General features: G+C 36.2%; 4 protein-coding genes across 13 annotated transcripts in view; 3 read left to right on the top strand and 1 right to left on the bottom strand.

The window, feature by feature from the left end:
- The window catches only part of LOC106157029 (adenomatous polyposis coli protein-like), a 55,211-nt gene extending 48,349 nt beyond the window's left edge, over positions 1-6,862 (top strand). For all 10 annotated transcript variants that reach the window (XM_087007092.1, XM_087007091.1, XM_013532493.2 and 7 more), the window contains 2 exons: positions 14-4,216; positions 4,505-6,862. In XM_087007092.1, the coding sequence (XP_086863218.1) occupies positions 14-4,216; positions 4,505-5,541 (5,240 nt within the window). In that variant the 3' untranslated portion in view covers positions 5,542-6,862. The remainder of the gene's footprint in view (positions 1-13; positions 4,217-4,504) is intronic.
- Positions 6,678-9,556, bottom strand: LOC106157028 (signal recognition particle 19 kDa protein). The gene is made up of 5 exons (XM_013532492.2): positions 9,405-9,556; positions 8,677-8,752; positions 7,952-8,023; positions 7,615-7,726; positions 6,678-7,345 (listed from the first exon to the last, which is right to left on the bottom strand). Exons 1-5 carry the CDS (start codon positions 9,506-9,508, stop codon positions 7,194-7,196), a joined length of 516 nt encoding a protein of 171 aa, XP_013387946.2. The 5' UTR covers positions 9,509-9,556; the 3' UTR covers positions 6,678-7,193.
- A 66-nt stretch (positions 9,557-9,622) lies between these two features.
- Positions 9,623-14,787, top strand: LOC106157026 (uncharacterized). The gene is made up of 12 exons (XM_013532490.2): positions 9,623-9,785; positions 10,260-10,509; positions 10,825-10,955; positions 11,301-11,418; positions 11,963-12,142; positions 12,382-12,480; positions 12,842-12,952; positions 13,149-13,277; positions 13,439-13,521; positions 13,652-13,817; positions 14,122-14,222; positions 14,419-14,787. Exons 2-12 carry the CDS (start codon positions 10,288-10,290, stop codon positions 14,432-14,434), a joined length of 1,356 nt encoding a protein of 451 aa, XP_013387944.1. The 5' UTR covers positions 9,623-9,785; positions 10,260-10,287; the 3' UTR covers positions 14,435-14,787.
- Positions 14,788-15,126: 339 nt separating this feature from the next.
- Positions 15,127-23,282, top strand: LOC106157025 (uncharacterized). The gene is made up of 6 exons (XM_013532488.2): positions 15,127-15,416; positions 16,498-16,812; positions 17,508-17,849; positions 18,353-18,437; positions 21,296-21,501; positions 21,727-23,282. Exons 1-6 carry the CDS (start codon positions 15,275-15,277, stop codon positions 22,029-22,031), a joined length of 1,395 nt encoding a protein of 464 aa, XP_013387942.2. The 5' UTR covers positions 15,127-15,274; the 3' UTR covers positions 22,032-23,282.
- Positions 23,283-24,305: the final 1,023 nt, after the last annotated feature.

Below are 24,305 nucleotides of genomic sequence, written 5' to 3'. Positions count from 1 at the left end.
TTTATTCTTCCAGGTGAAGAGCTTCTTTCTAGCATGATCCAGGCTGCTATGCCAAAGAGCAATAAGCCATCAAAGAAAAGCAAAAATAGTAAGGAGGAGAGGGGTGTAGATGGTTCTGACAGCAAAAGTGGTAATGACCAAAAGCACACTACTTCCAAACTTCCAACAAGAAATGACAGATCCAGTAATGTAGCTCAGTACCCAACAAGTGTACCCAACCTAAATACAGGAAATATACTTCCATTTCAACCAATGAGGACATCTTCAGAAAACTCAGCTCACCATTTTAGTGCTGATCAAACAAAGATGTTCATGACTGAAGGGACGCCATTGAATTTCTCCACGGCCACTTCTCTGAGTGACCTGACATATGATGATATGATGGATGAATCCAGGAAACCCTTGAATAGTGATTCATATAGGAGAGAGGATGTGACAGACCCAATGGTAAATAACAGAAATATACCCACTTTGATGGCAACAGGACACGAGGATGATGCAGTGTTTGCCCAGAGTGCCTCGTATGACTCACCCAGGCCTTTTGGAGTGGAAGGCACTCCACTTTCGTTTTCGAGGAATGACTCCCTGAGTTCTTTGAGTTGTGATGAAGATGTGGATTTAGCACATGATAAGTCACAGTTGAGGAATGAAAGAGTTTCCCATCTACAGAATCACTACAGATCCAGTAGGGGGATTCCTACTCCAAGAGGCAGGGGGATACCACAACCCAGGTCTGCATCGCACAGTCCTAGGAGGGGACCCATTGGAAATGCCCCAACCTCTGTGAACACCCAGTCACCTAGATCGTACTATAACAAACCTCCCATTCAGTCAAAGATTCCAGGTCAAAGTGCTGGTCCCAATATTAACAAAGATTGGAGCAGAAACAGCAGCAGAAGATCTTCTCAAGGCGACCAGGTCATGACCTTCGCCGTGGAGGGAACTCCAATGTGTTTCTCCAGGAATTCTTCTCTCAGTTCCCTGTATAGTGATGACCAGGAAAGTAAGGTGGATGACCTCAATGATAAGTCTAATAAGGAACATGGTGCTGAAAAAAAAGTTGAGGATTTAGAGGAAAATGCCAAAGATATGGAGTCCTCATTCAAGGTGGAGGATACCCCAATGTGTTTTTCTCGTAACAGCTCCCTTAGCTCTCTCAGTGTGGAGTCCCTCACTGACCAGGCTCTGTTAGACCAGTGTATCAGCTCAGCCATGCCCACAAAGAAATCCAGCTCTAAGTCCAGTGATAATAAGTCCAGTGCTGCCAAGCCACAAAGGGCCAGTCCCAGTGGGTCCAGTGCCCCTAGTAGTAAGAAAGCATCACCTACTGATGGGAAAGCAAAGAAAATTGAAAGAAAGGAAGAAAAAAAGGAAAGTGATAAAGGCCCTAAAAAGGAGGTAATGAATACAATTAGACATACTGACAATCGGGTTGAACAGGAACCGTCCCATTTCCCAGTTCTGGAAGGGGTTGGAGCTGTTGGTGGAGCACCCAGTGACTTGGGAGAAAACAGCAACAACAATAATAACAATAATGCCAGTAGAGCTAACACATGGCGCAAAGCACCTCACAAATCCAGCGATGAGATGAAGCCAAAAAAGTCCAGCTCCCAAAATGACATACAACCTCCACCACCATCAAGATTTGGTTGGAGGAGAACCCGCTCTCAGGACAGTGATGGATTTAGTAGCCAAAAGAAAGAAAAGGAGTACTCCAATATGGTGCAGTCGCTGACATCTGTAGATGAACTTACGATGAAATCTAGGGATTTGAGTCTCAATGAGTCATCTCTTAGCAGCTCGACCGTGTCTGGAGAAACAGTAGCCCTGAATGAAAACCGTCAGAACGATTTTTTAGACAATCGCGACCTTGAGGAAAATATGAGTAAAAGTCAGACTGATTTAGAAGAGAGGGAAAACAAATATAAATTTGTAGAGGACGAATGTGGGACTGTTTTCGAGGCAACAGGTGAGACTGTATGCCTGGACAACAGGCCTGTGGATAATAGGGAGATGGAAGAAAGGATGAGCAAGGCCTCAAGGTTGCAACCGCCATGTTATGTGAGACTTGAAAGCACCAGTAGCCAAGCATCGTGTGAAAGTGAAGAGAAACTGGACAGTACAAAATCTGGACACATGGGACTGGACACAGAGGAGATAGATCCAGACACTTATGAAATAGAGATCACAGAAGTAGACTCCGAAGAAATCAACTTGGACACCACAAGTGAGAGCAGATCAGAGATTTGCACAGAAGAAGATGCCTTTGAAGCCACCTTGGAAACAATGGATGATATTGAAATTATTGACATTGATGCCAGTCCTTATGATATTGACAAATATGATGAGCCAGGCACGTACCCTACTAGTTACCACAGAGAGGGACAGGCTGAGGATACTTTCAGTAATGATCTGATTGAAGAAGCTGAGAATGTCATCAATGGAAATGAAAACTACAATAGAATCAGTGGAGATTTTACAGACAGCAACTTATCTGGAGAAACTGTTAAAGAAGCTGAACAAACTCTACCTGCCAGCGAAATATCTCCAGAAGAGGAGAAAATTCTTGAAGAAAATGCCAACATAATTTTATCAGAACTCTCTTTTGTCAGGGACACTACCAGTAGCATGATGACCAGCAGCACAGTGGATGAAGATATGTTTATTGAAAATGAAACCATATCTTTGGTCTCCAATGATGTGGCCTCTGATACAGCCTCAGAAGTCTCAGCCAGCCTCTCGGGCTCTGAACACATGAGTGACCGCACCACCACAAACTCCCAATCTTCCTCTCAACAGGGTGCTGCAGCCATGCAAAGAAAACCTAGAATAGTTAAACCTGGTAGTAAGGAATCTGTTCTAGCACAGAGAGAGAAAGAAAAGGAAGAAGAAATGAAAGGCATAAGAGGGAAAAGAAAGCCCTTGTATAGTAAGGGTGTAGTTGCATCTTCGAGGGTATCAAGTACTACTGGTACTGGACAAGCAGGAAAGAAGGTTGCTCCACCTCCACCACCAAGGGTTATCACTGCTGGTAGAACGGCAACAACAGGTAAAGCAGCAGATGCTATTGAAAACAAGAAAGCTACAGCAAAATCCTATGTTTCCCCTTCTCAGGGTGCAGCTGAAGTTGCAGCAGCACCAGTCTCTGAAAATAGGAGCAATTTGAGGATGCCAAGATCTATACCCAGTCCTTCTATTTCCTCTACCCAGAACAACACCTCCCAAGCTTCAGGAACACCACACAAACTAGAAACCAGATCCAGAAGTCTCCTTTTAGAACCAAAACCTGTACTAATCAAACAAGGCACATTTACCAAGGAAAACACAAAGATACCCAATGCTCCCAATATTGGTGATAGTAAAGCAAGAGGACGAGCAACTCCACCAGTAGATAAGCAGGCGAAAACAGCAGGTGCCACACCCAAAGGAAATAATAAGAAGACTACCAATGGGAGCCCACCACAGAGAAACAGTCCACCTGAACCTTGGTCGAAAGCACTTGGATCATTTAATTTTGTTGTAGACCACTCCATTGACCCTAAAGTTGACTCTCCTTACAAACAGACCCCAGTGCAGAAAACTGGCAGCCAGTCAACAACAACAACAACAGCAGCAGCAGCTGCAAGGAGGGGAAGCAGTGGGTCTAACAGAAACAACAGCAACTCCAGCCTCAATAAAGGCAGCAGTGGTAGCCTGGTTAAAACAGGGAGTGGTGCATCTTTGAATAAAAGCAATGGCTCTATTCACCGTACCAACAGTGGATCTCAAATAAGTCGACCCAGCTCTAGTAATTTGACAAAAGCAAACAGCAATTTAAAGAAATCAGATAGCAGCGCAAGTTTAAAGAAAGGTGGCACTGCTGCCAGGTCTTCTACCCCAACTGGGAGGACCACACCCACAGGACGTGTCACCCCCACTGGGCGCCGTACCCCACAGAACCCTGGGCCAAGCACACCAAATAAAGGTACCCCTGGGAAGACCACACCAGGCACCCCAGGAAAAGGCACTTCCACACAATCTGGTAAAGGGGCTTTGGGTTCCACACAGACCAGTAAGGGCACGCCTGGGAAAAAGCAAGCCACAAGTAAGATTTCCAGTCTTTGGAAAAAGGACAAAGATGGCAGCAGCAGCAACGATGTAAAGTCCAATGCACAAGGAGATGCCAATGTTAACACTCCACAAAAACTTGGTCAGGATAGAAAGTCATCTTTGCCAGGTAGCTATTCTTTTGTTGACTCCAATTTTATTCCATATGTATCACTTATTTGGTGCACTTATAAATGTGCACTTACATCATAACTATGACTGTTCTTTATTTGGTTTTGCAGTAGTTAAGAATTTGCAGTGATTATTGCCTGCCCTTGCTCTGAATTTTTTTTTAAAAAGTAGTGTTGTTGATAAAATGAAATTAAGTGTAGGATGTTATCTCACCGGATAGTAAATAAATGATATTAATTTTTTCATAGCATGTTACCGGAAATATATGATAACCTCTGTATTATAGGTAAAAGTGGTAGTGGACAGAAGCCATCAGGCAAACCACCAACTGGCAGGAAGAACTCTCCTAGTGGAAGTCAGAACAGCAGTCCCAGAGAGGGTCTTAGCAAGAGTTCAACCTATGATAAACTGTCAGACATTGCTTCTTCTGAACAAAAGGTGGAGCCACAAGCTCCTGCGAACCCCAAACCTTCTGGTGGAGGCTGGAGAAGGGAACCAGTAAGGTCAGAGGAAAGTTCTGCAGCAGCTGCACCAAAACCAGTTCAAACTGCAACCAGCAATGACAACACAACTGAAGCTGCTGCAGATGACATTTGGATTATGAGAGACGATGTTATCAAAAGTGACAGCCAAGATGTACAAAAGACAAGTGAAACAACTACTACAAATAAAAAGCAAACCACAGCTGTAAGCTCCAAGTTGACAGGAAGTACGCAGTCATTGAAGAGCACACAGTCCTTGAAGCTGGCCTCAAAAAGTTCCCCATCAAGTGAGGGATTAAATAAAAACTCATCCAGCAGCACTAGTCTCAGCCAGAAGTCTTCTAGTAACAGTTTGACCAATGCATCGTCTGGTTCTAGTAGCACTACCAGTCTCAGCCAGACCACCTCTTCCACTGGTAACACCCACCAACAAACTGGACCAAAACTGGACAAAGTTAAGAGTGAAATCTCTCAGCGAGAGGCAACCCAAACGTCTTCTTGTCCACAAAGTCCATCAAGAATGGTCACTCCACTTAGCCCAAGCAAGCAGGCCAACCCAGGCGTGCAATCTGCCATAGTACCGCCTTTTAATTACAAGCCCAAAGGACAAAAAACTGATGTCAGTTCTTCCAACACAATTACATCAGATGTAAAGACCTCAGAGGTGGTTGTCAAAAATGGAATTAACCAATCCCAAAGTAGCTCAAACTCACCGAGCATTACTCGACACATGACAAAGACTGAGATGTTATTAGCCAGAAGAAGGAATTTAAATGGTACAGTCAAGTCTTCCAGCGGCGAGGAAGACAACAGAGGGGGGTGTAAGGTCACAACTGTGTGAAAAAAAAGGGACATTAAATAAGTGAGAAAAAGGTCACAATGATATCAAGTTCTTGCTTTTGCCTGAAACTGATGAATTTAGTGTCTTTATTGGTGGCCTACTTAGCTTATGTATAATTCTGATCTTATAACAGCTGACTGGTCAGTTGTGCATGTTAAATGATGTTTGGTATGTTTCTGTAATTCAGTTGAAAGATGTAGTCAAATATTTGGTATGTTCTCTACTGCTCCAAAATGTATTCTGTGCAGATAAAGAATATTGTGCCTTGATAATGTGTTCAGCATCTGATCATGTACAGTTATTCAAATTGTGAGATATTTGCATGAAAATTATGATTGGATAATGAAAATTGTTGACAACTTGATTTCTACAGAAAGTCAACTACAGTTTTAAAAGAAATGTTTAGGTAATGTCTATGGATATTGCAGTAAAGAAATACGTATTTACATGGTCACAATTTTTGTGTTGACAATTAATGTAATGTAATTTTGAAAACAATACTCTGTGAACTTGATTTGTAGCCTATAGATGTACCAAAGTGAGGGACGTGCAATGCTGTGAATGCTCTGGGTCTAACATACAGTGGACTTAAATGGTTCCATTTAGATTATTTGTGAACCAGCAACTAGTGATTTACCAGAAATCAATTTTGAGAGGGCTTCAGGATTGAATGATATTATTTTATAATCTGATAAGTTTTTTGCCTTTCTCTTGTAAAAAATTCAGTGATGGCATCTTTGTTGTTCTTCCTATTCTAGTAAATGTATCCAGAGATATTTAAAGAAGTTCTTGTTTACATGAAAATGAAAGAAGTGCTTCCATCATGTTTTCAGATGATTTTAAAGTAATTTTACAAAAATAAAGTACCACCAGAAAATACCAGCTTAGCAACCCTCATTTGTGAGTGTAATTATGACCAATTAATTAGAAACCAATAGGTAGCTGTAATATTGTGGAAATATTAAAAATACACAAAAGAATGATGCCATGCAATGTATATTTAATTCCTGCTTTTTCCCCCCTTTGAATTCACACAACTGTTATATTTGTATTTCTTTTGTTAACGAGTTGATTAAACTTGTGTAGCTGCAGGACAGAGCATAGCAAACACATCGATAAAAACGGAACTGCACATATTGTAAAACAATTATTTATTTATTATTTTTGTAAGATCTATTACCATGTGTGTGTGTGTATATAAATAAGTACGAGCACTGAAAAGTGCTAAGACATACTTCAGTTTTCAGTGGCAATTGTGATGTCCGCCTTTCTGTGTTCATGTTTAGTATTCAATAATAAAAAACAAGAAGGCAAACTTAAATCTGGTGTCCTTGTTTTTACCAAACGGCCCATTTGTTTTGGTTATTATTTGCACATGAAAGACTGCCACTTATTTGCAGACATAATTTGCAGATATAATTCACATGTTGCTTGGAGCATTAAAGAAAGGTCTACTCTTTTGTTAAAGTTTGTTTTATTGTCCTCTCTTAACACTGGGTTCATTCACAGATATCTTTTCGTTAGAGGTGGCACTGTGTTCTAAATACAAAACGTAAGATCCCAAAGTGAATCGAGAGAAAGTGGTTATGTCAAGTCTGTTTCTGACATGCATCTCTCCTGAAAAAGTTCTTCCTCTATTACTGAGCAGAATGTTATCTCTTGCCTTTTCCTTTTCCCTTCTTTCCTTTCTGTGCGCCAGTGTTTCCTTGTTGTTGACTGGTCTGCTGTTCTTTATTACCATGACTTTGTGCACGTCCTTTTAATTTTGGAATCATTTCTCCAAGATACAAGAAAACCGATTTTCCTAAAAGAATAAAAGTTATTGTTTTAATGATATGTTATCTGTTAAAAAAAAAAAAAGGTTTTGCCCTTGACCTGCAAAAATTATTAATATGCTAAATTTTTATTTTAGACTTAAATGAAAATCCAAATATTTGTCAGAAAATAAATTTCAATGGTCATTATTTTAATGCAAATGATGTTCAAATGATTTCCTCAACCCTTAAATATGCTGTCTAACATCATTGAATGATACTTTTCTACCAGACTACCAGACAAATTTTGAATACTTACTAGTTGGAAATTTATCTAACATTGGAGTACCATCTTCTTTTTTCAATTGTATTCTGATTCTTCCTCTGAATCTCATATCCCTAGGATCCCTTTCTCGGGGATATACTTTATTCTTGAAATATAAGTACAACATATTATAAATATTACAAACAAACTCAATTTTCATTGACTTTTCTTTTCTACTAATAAATTTGCAAAAGTGTTTCACAATACTGTTAAAATAAACTTGCTGAGAGTAGGCCATTTCTGATGCATTCTAGGTTTTATGAAATGTAATTATTGGCTAACTTTGTGTATAACTAAGATAGATGTAGTTGTGATCGTGAAGCACTCCTACCTCTACTCCTACTGTCATTCCTGCAGATGCACATATATCACGGATTTCAGAATATGTTGGGTTATCCACAGCCTAAAAAAAGAAATGAAACAGAACTAATGAGAGGAGTGAATAGGAAAACAGTGTTGCACTGAAAAACACATATTATAAATCAAGTCTGCAATTAAAATGAAAAAATGTAGAATTCTTAAAGCTTTTAGAATATCGTATTGGCAGTCTGGTGGGAATCATCAAAGACACCTAAAACTTTTGAAACTTAAAGGGGATGGTCAAGATTTGGAGGATGGTTGGAAGTAAAGGCAGACTGTCTAGCAACCGCAGTGCTATAACAAATAAAAGCTGACAGAAGTTATCCACAGATATTTTCTGTTCATTTTTTCCTAAGAGCTGTTGCATTACAGTCAGTCTTTTGTACAACGGATCAAATTCACTAAGAACTTTGAATTCACTTTGAATGTCTCTTCTGTATTGCTTTCAAAGATAACATGCCCAGTGTTTCAACCTGTCACTGAAAAGTTAACCCATAACTCACATGGATTCTGACACATTTTTCAGTCTCATAAGGTGTCATACAGAGCTGAAAGCCTCGTTTTAAGCTATCTCTGATGTTTTTATTGGTGTGATCTATTCCTATTTTTTTCATAATTTTTCCAGGGGCAATGCAAAATGGTTTTGACATATTTATACTTAAATGTTTCTCTTTAAGTATTGGGGAAAAGACTTACTTTATCCTTTGGAATTTTCCTTCCTTCTAACACACTTTTACGACTGTTGATATAGGCAGGGTACACACATATCCAACTGAAATGAGAGTATTGATTCATCAAGTCTAAAATCATTCAATAGAACTATGGTTTGAGACTGTGAGGAAGGATGTAACATGTGCATGTGTTTTAAAGGAACTTGAAACAACATGACTTAAAATCCATAAAACTCTGCAAAGTACCGGTATGCCACGACAAAAAATATAACAAAGACAGATTCCCAAGGCAACCAATCTTAGATGAGTACCACAGAAGATCTTAAAAAGAGTCTTTGATTTTCAGTGCTTATCTAAACGCATTTATGTGGTAAATTAGATCAAGGTCTGGCATTCTCTGCTATTCAAATTAACTAATATGGCTATCTACTTATACGTCTCTCTCCTTATATTTAAATGTATTGGATATTTTTTGTAAAATCATCTTAAAATCGTTACTAAACAATTGCCAAACTAATATTTTGTAGAGACATTGATCAAAGACTGAGCAGTTTTGGGGTATAAAGAACGAAATGCCCGATAATATCCGGGGGAAAGCAATTACAGTTACACGTCGGCACCATATTTACCCAAATAACTTCAATACCTGAAAATATTGTCTGAATAAAACTAGTAAAGATAATGCATGAAATATGTACAAAGCTTTCATAGTTTAAATATTGTAATAATTTTTAACAGTAACGTTGTATATACCGTTCTCGATCTGTGTGTTGAAAATCTGGATTCCACGGTCTGGCCATTTTGCTTTTATTTCTGAACACTAGGTGGCCTCTTTTAAGAATCAACACGTTCCCCATCCAATTACTATTTTAGAGAACACTTTCAGAGGATTGCGATTGTTGCTCATTTTTCATTTCATCTTTGTTATTCTTATTATTAGGCTAATTAATAGTTTGCTACATAAGTAGTATAACTATATAGAAAAGAAAAGTCAAATATGTATTATCTTGTGTTCCATTTTTGTAGCCAACTGTGACGTCACTTGTAAACAAACACACGTGGCTGGCAGCATCAAGGATGGCAGCGGATTGTTGATTGAAGCTCAAAATACGACTGATAATAATCATTTGTGAGGTAAGTCATGTTATTTTCTTAAATTATTTATGATCTGATATATGTGTGTGTGTGTGTGCGTGCGTGCGTGCGTGCGTGTGGTTGTAAATAAGCTAATAAATAAGGTATTGTGCGGTTGATACAATGCACTGTACATCTAATTATTTGAGAATATTTTACTGCCTGCCTTTTTGTTTGTAACTATGTAAATGATCATAAGATTAAAATCATCATTGGGTTGACTTGGAAAAAAACAAAAACAGTCAGATTTCTGGAAAGTATTCAAGATGTACATGTGCAATGAAAAGAAATATTATTTGAAAATTGTTGAGCTTTATCGTTGACATTGATTTATTTCTGCCATTTTATGAGAAAGAAAGTAAAATGCTGTTGGTATAATTCTGACATGTGAAAATAACTTGGACCTTCATTTGCGACATCAACAATTCATGTTTTATAACAACTCCATATCCATTTAGTGAATATTTACTGTAGTTCCAGATAAACACAGCAGATATTCAATATGTCCACATCATCCTCATCATCGAATGGTTACCTGTTTGGCAGTGCCAGCCCCAGCTACAGTTTCACATCAGGTTACACCAGTAATTCTGACACCGACTCAGATTTAGAGGAAGTTCAAGTAAAGCAGTATTTGTTTGGAGATATAAGGCTTGACCTGATCCAGTACATTGCCTTGAAGAAATCTAAGAAGGGCATCAAAAGACATTATGGACATTATCAGGTATTATATCATATTGTTGCCAATTTTTGAAAGAAGAAGCAATGAAGTATTTTTTTCAACTTTGTAAATATTTAGTATTATTTTTTACCCCCAAGTTGTGAGCTAAAGTTTATCTGTTTGGGTTTTTCAAAACTGTAGGTGATGGGAGAGGAAGAGGGGCGTAACTGACTTAACACTTAAGAATTGCATAGTGAATAATCTGTAGAGCAAAAGAGGCCAAATTATTATAATACTAGTACTTCATTATGCTAAGATATGTTAGACATTAACAATGTACCAGTAAGTATCAGGATTCGATTGTTTTGTTTTATATAGTTGGATGATCACTGCCATGCCAAAATTGATGATGTTCCTTCCCATTACTACAAAGGAAAACATTGGGATGTTCCAATAGGAAATGACCTTAGCAAGACAAACATTAAGGCAACTGCAATGGCTATCCAGAGGTAAGTTATAAGGTATAATTCAGTTAAGATTTTGTTAGTATTTTTTCAATACATACCATATACACCCACTGATAAGTTTGTAGATACACCTACTACAATTCTGAAAGTCAAATTCGATGAGAAGCTTTTGTGGTCATAATTTTCTCATTAAAATATCAAGAGGCATATTTTGATTCACATCTTTAAGAAGTGCAAGGTAAAGTTAATTTTTCTTCCTGTTTAAAATTATGGTCCTTTTGTCTACATAAAATGATCTAACTCTGAGTTTCTTCCCCAATCATTTAATTTTATCTTATTTTCTAAATGTGAAAAAACATCTATTATTGTTCCATCGCACCATTTTAGGGAAATAGAAAAGGAACAGCAGCGTAGAATTTATGAGGAAGAACAAACATACAGATTATGTCAGAATTCCTTCTTTTACATTAACCAAGAATTCTTTGATGCCATTGACTCAGCCAAGGTATGGTTCTAATTATTGTATTGAATTACACTTCAAATTTTGTGAAATCTTATTCTCTGAGAGATTTTGGATATTTTTCATTGGTCACTTGGAATGTTTTGTGGAACTAAAAAAAGTGGAGTACTGTAAGTGCAGTGTTGAAGCAATAGACACATGCTCCATGAAACATAAAAATACGTATGTAGCTAAATTTGGAAACCTCTTTTATTTTTAAGTAGTGTGTACAGTAGTAAATGCTTTTTCATTTTTTCAACTTAAGCAAATATTTCATATTGGTCTTTCTGAGAAGCTTTTCCATAAGCTGTTAAATTTTTATTGTCCTTCTGTCTGTGACTGGAGTAATTAGTGAAGAACAAGGATTGCTATTAGCAGTTGAAGCCGCTAAATATATAAATGACAAAAATGAATTCAGAAAAAGCTCACAACTATTGTTTTGAGAATTAAGTATATAACTGAGCTTTGCAGGAATAAGATATAATATGAATAACCCTAGTGGGGTTGAAAGAGCATCAGCAGTTTTTATATGGATTTATATTAATTCCAGTCAAATACCCTGAAGAGAAAAAGAACAACATTTAAGAATGCCCAGGTGGTGAAAGACCACATGCAGGGTATTCTCATCCAAAAGATCCACAAGAGAGATTTAGATCGTGAGATGGAAGAGGAAAGACAGCGGCAAATAAAAATAATGGAAAATTTAAGCGGGGGTTATGATCTAGAGCAGGTAAAGGGAAATTTTGGCCAGTGAACCATCTAAGTTCATGTCTATTGAATGAAAAGCATTTTTATTCTATTTTCATGTTTCCACAAAATATCTCTATTTAGATTCCTTAACATACCATATTTTTAAAATAAAATCACCATGATGATTTGAGGTCATTTAATTTTCCTAATTGCTCTTCATTATATTGTTACTTATTGTTTTATGGAGTTATTTGATAAATGAGTATGTTTATCTATTAGTCCCCAAGCACAGAGAACCTACTGAAGTACATATCTGTCACCAACCAGAGGAAGCATATTATGCAAGAAGACCTGTTAGATGCCATGGAATTGATGGAGGTACATGTACACTTTACCTTCACACTCGCATATTTGATAAATACTGAAATTAGAATGGTGTGTTACAGGATGTGAAAGGGGCAATGCATTAGATTTCATTTCTTTTTTGCCAACTTAATATCAACCTGGATAGCAAAATGCATTAAGGAGAACCACTTTATTTCAGCCCTCTCTCTCTATATATATATATACTAGTATTTATATATATATGCACTGTATATAACTCCTTGGTTCTCTTAAACAAAAGAATGTTTGAGCCAATTGAATAAAAGAAAATATATTGTGCTGGTAAAATATTGTGATGAGGATGACACCAGTGGTTATGAGCTATCTGTTACAAGTGAAGTTCTTTATTATATAGGAGGATGAGGAGGACCTGGATGGAGAGTTGATACACTATGCTGAGGAGATGAAGGACAGGGCTTTGCGAGAAATGAAGAACGGGTTATACAGGATTCAGTTTGATGTTCTGGTAAGATTTATGATAAAGAAAAATGTAAGTTGCCTGATTATAATGTAAATTTAAAAACTATTGCATTTATGAAATTATTCATTTTTATTATATTGCACCAGGAACAGCAACTACAGTATTTGTTGTATGTGAAATGATAAGAAAACACAAACAGAATTTGTTAAAAAATTTTAATGTAAAATTACTATTACTTCAGACAAGAGTAGAACAGTTTCGCCGGGCTAATGAATTTAAAGTTCTGGCAAAGGAATCCCTTACACAGAAATGCATGAAGGCTTGGGATGAACTGCAGTCAGAAATGAACAGACATTTTGCATTGGTATTGGTAAGTTTACCAGTTAAGCACTCTTTAGCATGAGAAATATTATTTGCATGAAGAAAATAGAAAAATAATTAAAAAATAATTGATGTTCATTATAAAATATGCCCACCTACATTATGTTACAGTACTTATTTGTTTATTTATTTTGTATTCAATTTTTTTAGCAACAAGTCACAGAGGCTGAATACATTTCTGTGGATTTATCTGAGGTCAGAAAGAGACTGTTTCTGGAACAGCTTAGCAGAAGGTAACATGAACTTATGTTTATTGTGTGTTCAGGAAATTTAATGATTGTTACAGCTATTGAATCTTTTTCTCTTCTTTTATTGTATTAATAATTAATCAAAATGAAAATCACAAGATTAATTTCATTTCAGAGCTGCCATCAAGTTTGTTGACAAAGAATGTGCTGAGGAGCGTAAGCGAAGGATTCAAGAACTTGAGGAGGAAGCAGAACATCCAGACCCGGCCAAGGAAATACTCAAAGAGACCATGGCCAATGTACAAATACAGCTGGTTGTGGACAAATTTCATGGATACAAGGTTAGAGTAGAGACCTCCATTGCAATACCTCATCAACCTTTAGTAATTTAAGGATTGTTTCACGTACTGTAAAACAATTTTGCATGTTATTCCCATGTTACAGTTAATGTATTGATATCAGATCTTTTAGTTAACCAACTTAGCTGCTTCATATTGTAATATTCCATGGTTGAACAGAATGACTGGTGTTCATGTTACCTGAAAGAAAGCATTTTTTAGAATATTAATGTGAATAAGTCACACATTTCATTGGAATTAGAGAAGATAATAGTTTTGTACCATTTTATTGGTCTTACCAATATAGGTGACACCCATATACCAAGAAATGGTGTTTGAAACTTCAAATGAAGATCGCAAGAAGAGAAAATTGAGATTAAGTGCACGGAGGAGGTCTAATGTAACTTTGTAAGTTTCCATTCTGTTTTATTTATTGTTATAAATACATATATTATTCAACTGTAATAATAGGGTTGGTTGTCTTTAAATGTTAAAATGTTAGCTTGATATACACTATTTTGACTTTCCTTTTCTTGCTCCAGAATCTATTTATTCATTAATATCAATAATTATTATAATTAATATTTTTCATTTTTATTTCTAGGGGTGAAGGCTTCTGAAAATAATTTGCAGCAAATGTAGAACCAGACTATGGGAATCAAGATTCTTCAATTGATAAACAAAAATACATATCAAAATCTCTATTACTTTAACTATCATCAGTTTATTGACCTACATGTACATCATTTCTCTCAACAAAAAACGATTTAGTGCAATATGTCAAATATTTCATAAAGACTGCATAATGACTGGCATTTATACAGTGTAGTAAGCAATACAGAAGCTAAGAAAAAGACTTCTTACAATAGTGCTAAAACAGTTTACCTCAATGCAATTTGAAAGATATCACTCTTGCCAAATATGTTACATGTATGATGATTAGTGTAATATACCAATATGTAATGACAACGTCTGTTATGTTTATTGTTATATTTTTTCTCAGTATTACCTCACTCAAACTTGGGTGTGCAGCAAATGACATCCACTGTGAGGCATGTATTCAATTCATAATGCTAACACTTGAAGTCTCAGCCATTAAAAAAACAACATATTGCAGTGCCTGCATGAAGAACTCCTTGTCGTTTGGAGTTTATTAGAAGAGCACAGCTGCCATTTGGTTCTAAAAGAATTTCAGAGAAACGCGTAGCAAAACGTAGCGTAACGTAGCAAAACAAACACCTGTCGTCAAATCCTCGGCGCTTTCGTGTTTGAAGAGTGAAACAGTCACTTTTGTTTTGATGTAACTCTTCAGCTTCTGAAGTCTTAAAACGGGCTGCAGTAGTGGTGCTTGAATGCGTGAAAGCAGAATGCTGTGGAAGGTAACTGTGTCTTGACAATTTGAATAGAGATATAGCAAGAGAAAATGTTAACAGAGTAATTTACAAGGATGTAAACTGAAGATGAAAATCGAGGGATTATTATCATTTTCTACTCTTGTTCAAATGCACTCGTACATGCTGGCTGTACTAGTACTAAGCCTAGGGGGAACCATGACCTCTTCGCAACTTATGCAAGAGAACCATAGCCGTACCAGTTCAGTAGGTGAGTACATATAAAAGCGATGATTGAAGTATCAAAAATGCTATCTGACCTGCTGTTAAATCATCATTGAGAAGAATGATAGGTTGACTTAGGTGATAATACTAGTCTACAGCGAATTTCTCTCGTTGTCATTTGTCACCCTTTTTTTAATGTTAATAAATAATTCAGACACGTAGTCTTTAATGTGTCCTTTCATTTTTTGAAGCAGACAAATGTTTCATTGTTCAGTGTTCTCCAATTAAAATTAGCATAGATCTACATTTATATTAGCTGCATGGGGTTATAAAATTACTAGTATTGGTATCAGGATGATTGTAATACAAATAGATACTTATCACAAATACATGTGCCCCGGCCGGTAGTAGTGCAAAAGCCAGGATATTCAAAATTATTTGCATAGTATTAATAAATGAGAAACTTTGCCTGATAATTTTTAATAATAAATGGTGTGCGTTAAGAGTGATCCGTGATAATGGTGCAGTGCATGATAAATACCCGGTAGGTGATCAGAACATGACCAGTGTATTTGGTAATCAGTTGAAGGAGTGCTACTGTGACTGTGCAATTGACAATATTTCATCAGTTAACATGAAGATAACATATCACGTCTCTTACTGTGATGTCTGGAGTTATATTCCCTGCCCATTTGTGACACATTAACCTTATAATATTTCACAGAAGACCATGTAGTAGTTATGATTAAAAAGCAAACCACTGTTGTAACAACCACTGCCATATATATAAAGTTAAAAGCCCTAGTGATTGCACACCGGGGTTGTAATGGACAATTTTTTTTATCATAGATGGCATAGATACATGTAGCACCATACTTAATCAGACAGACACAGTAGGACTTCAAATGTATTTGTATTGGATTTTGGGTCTAAGTTGCAAGTGACAGTCTCTTTTGAAATAGGAAAAACATTTTTTCTCAGACTAAAAAATTAATGAATATACAGTACACATATACCATTCCCCCTCACACACATATTTTAAAATGTAGTTAATCAAGTGTGCATTATGAATATCAGAAACATACATAATGAAGAACCAGTAGCACTGAATATTATTTTCTTTTCAGATTATGAACTCCATCTCAGTTGCACCCAGATAGGAGTTCTTGATTCAACCCTAATATTTTATGTTGATCTGGTGAATCTTCATCACAGCCCAGATAAAGAACCAACCTATTTTCAATATATATGGACTGATGGAGCAGACAAAACTGTCCACCCAATACAGAGAAGAAAAAGATTTTCTTTTTATAGAGATTATTTTGGGAATCCTGATGTTATACCGGGAACATATAATATGACTGTACAGGTTTACAAGCCTCGGAAAGTTGGTACTAATGATACCCTTATTGCTCAAAACTATACATCATTTACTATTACAGGTAAGTTCTTTACAGGATGAAATGTAAGTTTATAAATTTGCCTGTTTTTGTTTTTTTTTTTCAAACAGATAGTAGTTATTATTATTTGTAAAGCAATCTATTGACATCGTTTTAGTTTGATTTGTCTGTTGTCATTTAATAAATGGTCCTTTGCAAAATTACAATAGTATTTAAGAAGAATTTTTATAATCATCAAGATCATCAAGAACCGTTATATGTTTGTGTTATATATGATTCCATTCATATATAATGTAAAGGGTTGATTTTAGTATGTCTGCCACTGAAAACAAGTTCATTGTCATTTAATTAATATAAGACATCAAAGCTGTACAAATTCCAAGAGCTTATCTCGAACTATTACCACTTCTTGCATAGCCCTGGTTGTTGAAATTAGAAACAGAGCCACAACAATGCAAAACTCTTACACTGTGTTCAGCATTGTGTGTAGCCTAGATAACATTAAAATAATAGGTTGCCCTGTACTTTAGATTTTATCAGTGCATAGTTCTAGATAACCTGATTGGAATTAACCCACACATATAGTAATCCAGATGTTGCCCTTAGTTATTTAGGTTATTAGTCATTATGATTTTACAGATGCAACTCACTTATTTTATTTTTGATTGATATCGCATTCCATTACAATCCTTTGTTGATGTTTACATTCATATATGTAAATTCTTTTTTAATTTCAGAATTCCTCAATGTCAATGTATTAATTTCTCAGAAGGTTAAATCTAAACTGAATAATGGAACAACTTTTGCCACAGGGACAAACGTAACATTTTATGCCAAGGCATTGGACAATTTTACTAATCCGGAAATACTGAACATGTCTTATTTCTACCACTGGAATCCTGAGGTTAGCATATACAAAGATGAAGACAATGAAAAAAACAATAATTTCACATACATATTTACAAGTTCAGGAAAGCAGCTCATGACTCTGAATACAACTGTTGTGATGATGTTGAATGACACAAACAGTACACAAATGGTGAAGACAAAGTTGACAAATAAGTCCCTTGTATTAAAAGGTAATTTTTCCTGCTGCTTACAAATTTTAGATAGCTGAAGTTTATTTTTAATGCAGTACAGGGCTTTTCCCAGGATTGGGGGTACAGGTCATCCAAAATTACCACCTGTTATTTCCTACAAAAATATGCCCAAAGCCATCATATTTTTAAAAAATCCTTAAGCCGTCCAGCCGTCTTTGAAAATATAGACCATCCTGTGGTGCTGGCAGTTGTCCAAATGACCGCTGGACGGTTTGATGAGAAAACTGCAATATCATCTTTCTAGGGTTATTTCTTTTTGACAATATGTTAATATATATCAGTTTGAGTAAAAAATGGCCAAATGTGCTTAAAGATTACTATTGGAATAAAGCTGAATTTTGACATACTTTGCTCTTAGTGTGTAGCATTTTTAAGAAGAATGCAAAGGAAGATTATTCTGTATCCTGCCTGTTGATTCAATTTTCAGACAAAATATAGAATAAATGAGAAGAATTTGATAAAATAACCACCTATATTTGCAGATGCTGTTGGAAACCTGGATTTGAAGTTAGACACTATTCTCTTGACAGAACAGAAGCTTTCTGGAAAGATAACGTGTACTGGAAGGTGAGACTAGTGTTGTTTTAACATTTGCCTCTATAGAAAGACCTGTTCCTTTCACCCTCAACAAGTATGTGGTACACTTAAAACACTAGACACCTTCATTAGCTCTGTTTTAAGACTTATTAAAAGACACATTCTTACTACTTATTTAGTAGTAACTAGCTGTTTATTTGTGTTGTTAGTACCACCAGCGTGTACGCTGGCGATACTCATGGTTTTAGTCCCGACCCGTCTCGTCCGGCTCCGCCGGCTCCGTTGGCTCCGCCGGCTCCGTAAGCTCCGCCGGCTCCGCGTACTGGCGCCGGATACAAGTCACCGTTACCGCTTCTCCTCCTAGACCGCAATGACCCCTGTCCCCATCTCTTGGATTTAGGTCACATATAACCTCAACTTGAACCCCCAGGTTTTTTTGTCTCAGTCGGTGCATTGACCTGGGCGTGACGCTAGTTGAAATGCACCCTTGTCAAAATTTTTAAAAATTCAATGCCAATTATCTACCCTACGGAAGGAATTATGGGAAAATTTTCTACAGACGGCTTTCCAAAAGTCATATGTGTAGATTTCAAATATGCCCTTGGATTAGATCTTTGACCTTTATTTCAAGGTCAAATGGGCCAAAATTTTCAAAAAAAATGAAATTTTTTACGAAAAAAAATATTATTTGCACTGTTATTCAGACACTACACAGACTTAACCAATAATTATATTGGAAAGTGTTACCCTTTGGGTCATCTTTCATCTCCATGAATTTGGGGTCAATCAGTGCATTTTCACGGGAGTAGCGGCCATAAAATATGTAACTCAGAATTGTAACATTTAGTCCCTTATATCTCCAAAACTGGCAGAGATAGGTCAATAGTTATTATTTAAGTTGAATAGGAAGTCATTTACTTGCAATCTAGATGTGACCTTGAAATTGACCTTTGACCTACTTTTCACCATGAACTGAACTTTGCAAATTTTTGTTCCCTTTTATCTCCAAAACTGGCAGAGATAGGTCAATAGTTACTATTAAAGTTGAATAGGAAGTCATATACTGGCTATCTAAGTGTGACCTTGAAATTGACCTTTGACCTACTTTTTACCATGAACTTAACACTGCAAATTTTGGTTCCGTTTAATCTCCAAAACTGGCAGAGATAGGTCCATAGTTACAATTGAGCTTGAATAGGAAGTCATTAGAGGCAATTTACTCTGATCTTGAAATTGACATTTGACCTACTTTTCATCATGAATTGAAGTTTACCAATTTTCGTTCCCTTATAATTCCAAAACTGGCAGAGATAGGTCCATAGTTTCTGTTAAAGTTGAATAGGAAGTCGCATACTGGCAATTTAACAGTGACCTTAAAATTGACCTTTGACCTACTTTTCACCATGAATTGAACTTTGACAATTTTCTTTCCCTTTTATCTCCAAAACTGGCAGAGATAGGTCTATAGTCACTATTGAATTTGAATAGGAAGTCATATACTGACAATTTACTGTGACCTTAAATTTGACCTTTGACCTACTTTTTACCATGAACTGAACTTTGCAAATTTTTGTTCCCTTTTATCTGCAAAACTGGCAAAGATACACCCATAGTTACTATTGAATTTGAATAGAAAGTCATTAGAGGCAATTTATTGTGACCTTAAAATTGACCTTTGACCTACTTTTCACCATGAATTGAAGTTTACAAAATTTTGTTCCCTTATATCTCCAAAACTGGCAGAGATAGGTCCATAGTTACTATTGAACTTGAATAGGAAGTCATATACTGGCAATCTAAGTGTGACCTTGAAATTGACCTTTGACCTACTTTTCATCATGAATTGAACTTTGCAGATTTTCTTTCCCTTTTATCTCCAAAACTGGCAGAGATAGGTCCATAGTCACTATTGAACTTGAATAGGAAGTCATATACTGGCAATCCAAATGTGACCTTGAAATTGACCTTTGACCTACTTTTCACCATGAATTGAACTTTGCAAATTTTGCATTCCTTTTATCTCCAAAACTGGCTGAGATAGGTCCGTAGTTACTATTGAACTTGAATAGAAAGTCATATACTGGCAATCTAAATGTGACCTTGAAATTGACCTTTGACCTTCCTTTTACTATGAACTGAACTTAGCAAATTTTTGCTCACCTTTATCTTCAAAACTGACAGAGATAGGTCCATAGTTACTATTGAACTTGAATAGGAAGTAATACACTAGCAATCTGTGACCTTGAAATTGACCTTTGACCTACTTTTGCATGTTTTCTGGCCTTTAAATCTGCAAAATTGGCAAAGAAATGCCCATGGTTGCTATGGAACTTGAATAGAAATTCATATACTATGATATTGAAATTGACCTTTGACCTACTTTTTCACCATGAACTTAGCTTTGCATATTTTCTTGCCTCTCATATCTTTAAAACTAGCAGAGATGTGCCCATGTTTCCCCTAGGTTTTCTCTTTTGTCAGCATATATGCACCATTGACAACACATTTCAAGGAAAACCAATAGGCCTTTTGTCTAGAGAATACAGTAGTGATCAAGGGTAGGAAAATGCAAGTCAATTCGAAAATCTGCTTGATTGTACCATTTTTAGTTATATTTTTTTGCATATTTTGAGAACTCTTGTTGATTGCATCTTATAGAGCTTGTCAAACACAAGACTGGTGATGGTGTCCCTTTTAGGAGGGGGGGGGGGCATACAAATGCGCTTACTCCAGCTGGTGGTACAATATCCGGAGGCGGTATCGCCTCTCTGATCCTCTAGTTTTAATTACTTTTAAAAATATGTGCTTCCTTGTCAATTTTTGATGCTTAATATCACCATAGTAAAACATGAATGTGACAATATTTTGTCTTTTCCCTATATTTTCAGTGTTCCACTGAATATAACTATCTGTGCACACAAAGGAGATGATAATAACACTTGCTACCAAGCATCTAATTTGGAGACGTGTACACTTGATGTTTCTCTGCTGAATATTGTTTTTCACCAAGGAGGCAAATATATGATGAATTTCACTGTATCAAATGAAGTTAGTGTGACGAGTGGTAATTATACACTTCAAGTGGATGCCCCTGGTATGTATACATTTTACTTGATTAAATGTAGAATGATGAAATATGTTATTTGTGCCTTTCATGCACCATTTTTCACAGGACTATAAAATTACAGTGTATTTAATCACATATTTAGGTAGTCTTGCGCAGTTCATTTGGATGAGAATTATTTTTATAATCATTTCATTTTGAGATATTCTCACCAGATGACAGCCTGAATTGATATTTGTGATATTTTCCTTCCAGACTATAAGCCCGTCAACCAGTTTGTTCCTATATTATTTGCACTAATGGTGATTTTCATCATCGCAGCAGCCATAGGATACACAGTGTATTCTAGGCGAAAACTGATGGTGCCCATTGATCCTGAGGTGGCCAGCTTTGAGTTTCAAAGTGTTGAGGAAGACAAGCCATCTCTTTTTCAGAGGTTCAAAAGTACAGATTTTGGAAAGTTTTTATTTGGTAGTTACAGAGCAGGAGAAAAACTGGGCCAGGCAAATTATGCTTCTTTTACTTTACGTTATGGTTCATTGAAAGATGAATATGCCTAATTTTTTTTTCCTTTGGGAGGGGGGATTGCCTTTTGAAATTTTTGTTTCCAAATGAAATCCGAATAGATTGTTACCTGCATAAAATACTCAAATAACAGACCTTTGATCACGAGAATGAAGACCAACCGATGCTTATTTTTGTATGTCAGATTGTTTGCCTCTCTGGTTTTGTTTGACAGACATACAAAGAATAAACCAGTTCACACCAGAGGATTAAGTTAAACTGAATTTGTTTAACTCGACAATTGAGACTGCAGAGTTGAATATCAGCCCAGTTTTGTAGAATGATGTATTAAAAAAACAGTTGCTTTTTACTTCAAAATGTGTATATGTTTTGCACATTGTATAACTTTTATCCACTATATTCTAGATCTCAGTTCTACAGAAATGTCAGTAAATTACAATCAGCTGTATGACATATTTTAATTAGGATATGATGGGACACTCCATCTCCCATTACAAATTTTTCAGATCAAAAGATTTGTCAGTTTTATATTATATCTTTATTAGTCAAAAATTATGCTTTTATAAGGAAATTTTTAAGAATTTAACTTTTCCAAGAAGTTTAGAGTCAGTGATAATATTTAATTGTAGAGTAATGAGTTCAACAAAATTATTTTTGTTTCCTGAATTTGGTGTATTTTTTACTTCTTAATACTATTTATCCCAAGAGAATGGAGAAAGAACCACTTATGAATATTTTATCATTATTGATATCAGTGTTTAAAGTTAAACACACAGCGTTTTATTTGTCTATTTTTTTTCTGACAGTTTTTTTTTTTTTCGCCTAGTATTTTCTGAAATTATTTTTGATTCTCTAGCACAACTTTTATTCTATGGAATTTTTAATTTTGTTCCTAGTGCAATTGTGATGTGTTATAGAAATGACAAACTTACCAGTAGATATGTTTTACTTTCTATGTAAAAACAAAAGCATATATTAGTTGAAGAGTGCATTTTTATTAGGGTTGGACTTCCAAACATTTCGACAGTATCAAAGTGGTGATAGGTAACATGCTGACTGTGATACATGAACTGGAACATAGCTGGTAGAGACATCTTTTCTTTTATTTAGATTTCATTTTAATGCAACAATTTTACTTGTGAAGTAATGTCTGGATCCAATCTGTTCTGGTTGAGTAAAACTGTATATAAATATTGGCAATAACGATGGTTTACAACATTGGGAAAGTGCCAAGGAGAAAAGGATTTTATTGTTACTTTATCAGAAAATAAATTTATTTTGAAAAATGTCGACTTTTGCACAATACAAAATATTTATACAGTTTTTAGTTTTGAAGTTTGCATCCTTGATGTTCTGAGGAGGGGGGGGGGGGGCAATGATATATTTATTGCAGTTTGTACAAGAAAAGAAACCACATATTTCATGTATTTAGGGGTTGGCATTACATCCCATCATATGCTGATGATGTGGGGTCATGTCGATACTTCCCCGCACCGATACTCTTCCCCGCAGTGTTACTCCCCTGCACCGATACTCCCCCACGCTGTTACTCCCCCACACCAATAGATCCCCACACCGATAATCCCCCTCAGTATATCTGTAATTGTGGGGGAGTATCGGTGCGGGGATGTATCAACAAGTAACCGATCATGTCAGTGTTGAAGGCACGTGATGTAAACAGGCAGCTTGATGTCAATACAGCAATGATAATGTTGCCATCAACACAATATCCAAGAACACTATTACAGAAAAATGACCACTAGGAAAAATTGCTAGAATAACGTATCATTTAGCAAACACAGCATCTTATATTTATCAGGGCCGCAGCCTGAGCAAAATGCCAGGAGGGGCAGTAAGTGGACACGAGGGGGTGTGGAAAATTTTTAAAAACTGTATGTATAATGTGGCATCTGGTGCATTTTAACTGTTATTTTTTGCTCAATCAGAAGTCAGAAATTGTGGGTTCATTTTGCCATAAGTACAGTCATTTTTTTTCAAAACAGCCCTCCCAGCTTTGTTGGGCAAACAGTCAGGGTAAACAATAGCCTGATAACAGCCTGGGGGAAAGCTCCCTAAGGGAGGGTGAGCTTTTTGGCATGAACTGAGTTGGCTAAAAACAGTACACCTTTGTAAACAGATTGTTGAATGATTGTCTTGTGGCAATGAGTGCATTTTCTCACAGATACCAACTTTGCAATTATTTTTCTTTTACCTTTGCGATTATTATTATAATTTTTTTTTTTTTTTGCACCTCAACTGCCCCCCCTGCCCCCCGGAGGCTACGGCCCTGTTTATTGCACTATACTTCA

The sequence above is a fragment of the Lingula anatina genome, chromosome 2 (genome assembly GCF_051362555.1).
Source record: "Lingula anatina isolate TDL-2025a chromosome 2, LinAna3.0, whole genome shotgun sequence".
Classification (NCBI taxonomy): domain Eukaryota; kingdom Metazoa; phylum Brachiopoda; class Lingulata; order Lingulida; family Lingulidae; genus Lingula; species Lingula anatina.
The sequence above is the reverse complement of the archived record's forward strand: the minus strand, read 5'-3'. Positions and strand labels throughout refer to the sequence as shown.

Excerpts from the sequence above, each read along its gene's own strand:
- LOC106157028 (XM_013532492.2), bottom strand. The coding sequence starts at position 9,508 with ATGGGGAACGTGTTGATTCTTAAAAGAGGCCACCTAGTGTTCAGAAAT. Across the intron at positions 8,024-8,676 it reads GGAAAATTCCAAAGGATAAA|GCTGTGGATAACCCAACATA; the intron begins GTAAGTCTTTTC and ends TTCTTTTTTTAG. Across the intron at positions 7,727-7,951 it reads GAATGACAGTAGGAGTAGAG|AATAAAGTATATCCCCGAGA; the intron begins GTAGGAGTGCTT and ends TTATATTTCAAG.
- LOC106157026 (XM_013532490.2), top strand. The coding sequence starts at position 10,288 with ATGTCCACATCATCCTCATCATCGAATGGTTACCTGTTTGGCAGTGCC. Across the intron at positions 10,956-11,300 it reads ACTGCAATGGCTATCCAGAG|GGAAATAGAAAAGGAACAGC; the intron begins GTAAGTTATAAG and ends GCACCATTTTAG. Across the intron at positions 11,419-11,962 it reads ATGCCATTGACTCAGCCAAG|TCAAATACCCTGAAGAGAAA; the intron begins GTATGGTTCTAA and ends TATTAATTCCAG.
- LOC106157025 (XM_013532488.2), top strand. The coding sequence starts at position 15,275 with ATGAAAATCGAGGGATTATTATCATTTTCTACTCTTGTTCAAATGCAC. Across the intron at positions 16,813-17,507 it reads TACATCATTTACTATTACAG|AATTCCTCAATGTCAATGTA; the intron begins GTAAGTTCTTTA and ends TTTTAATTTCAG. Across the intron at positions 18,438-21,295 it reads AAGATAACGTGTACTGGAAG|TGTTCCACTGAATATAACTA; the intron begins GTGAGACTAGTG and ends CTATATTTTCAG.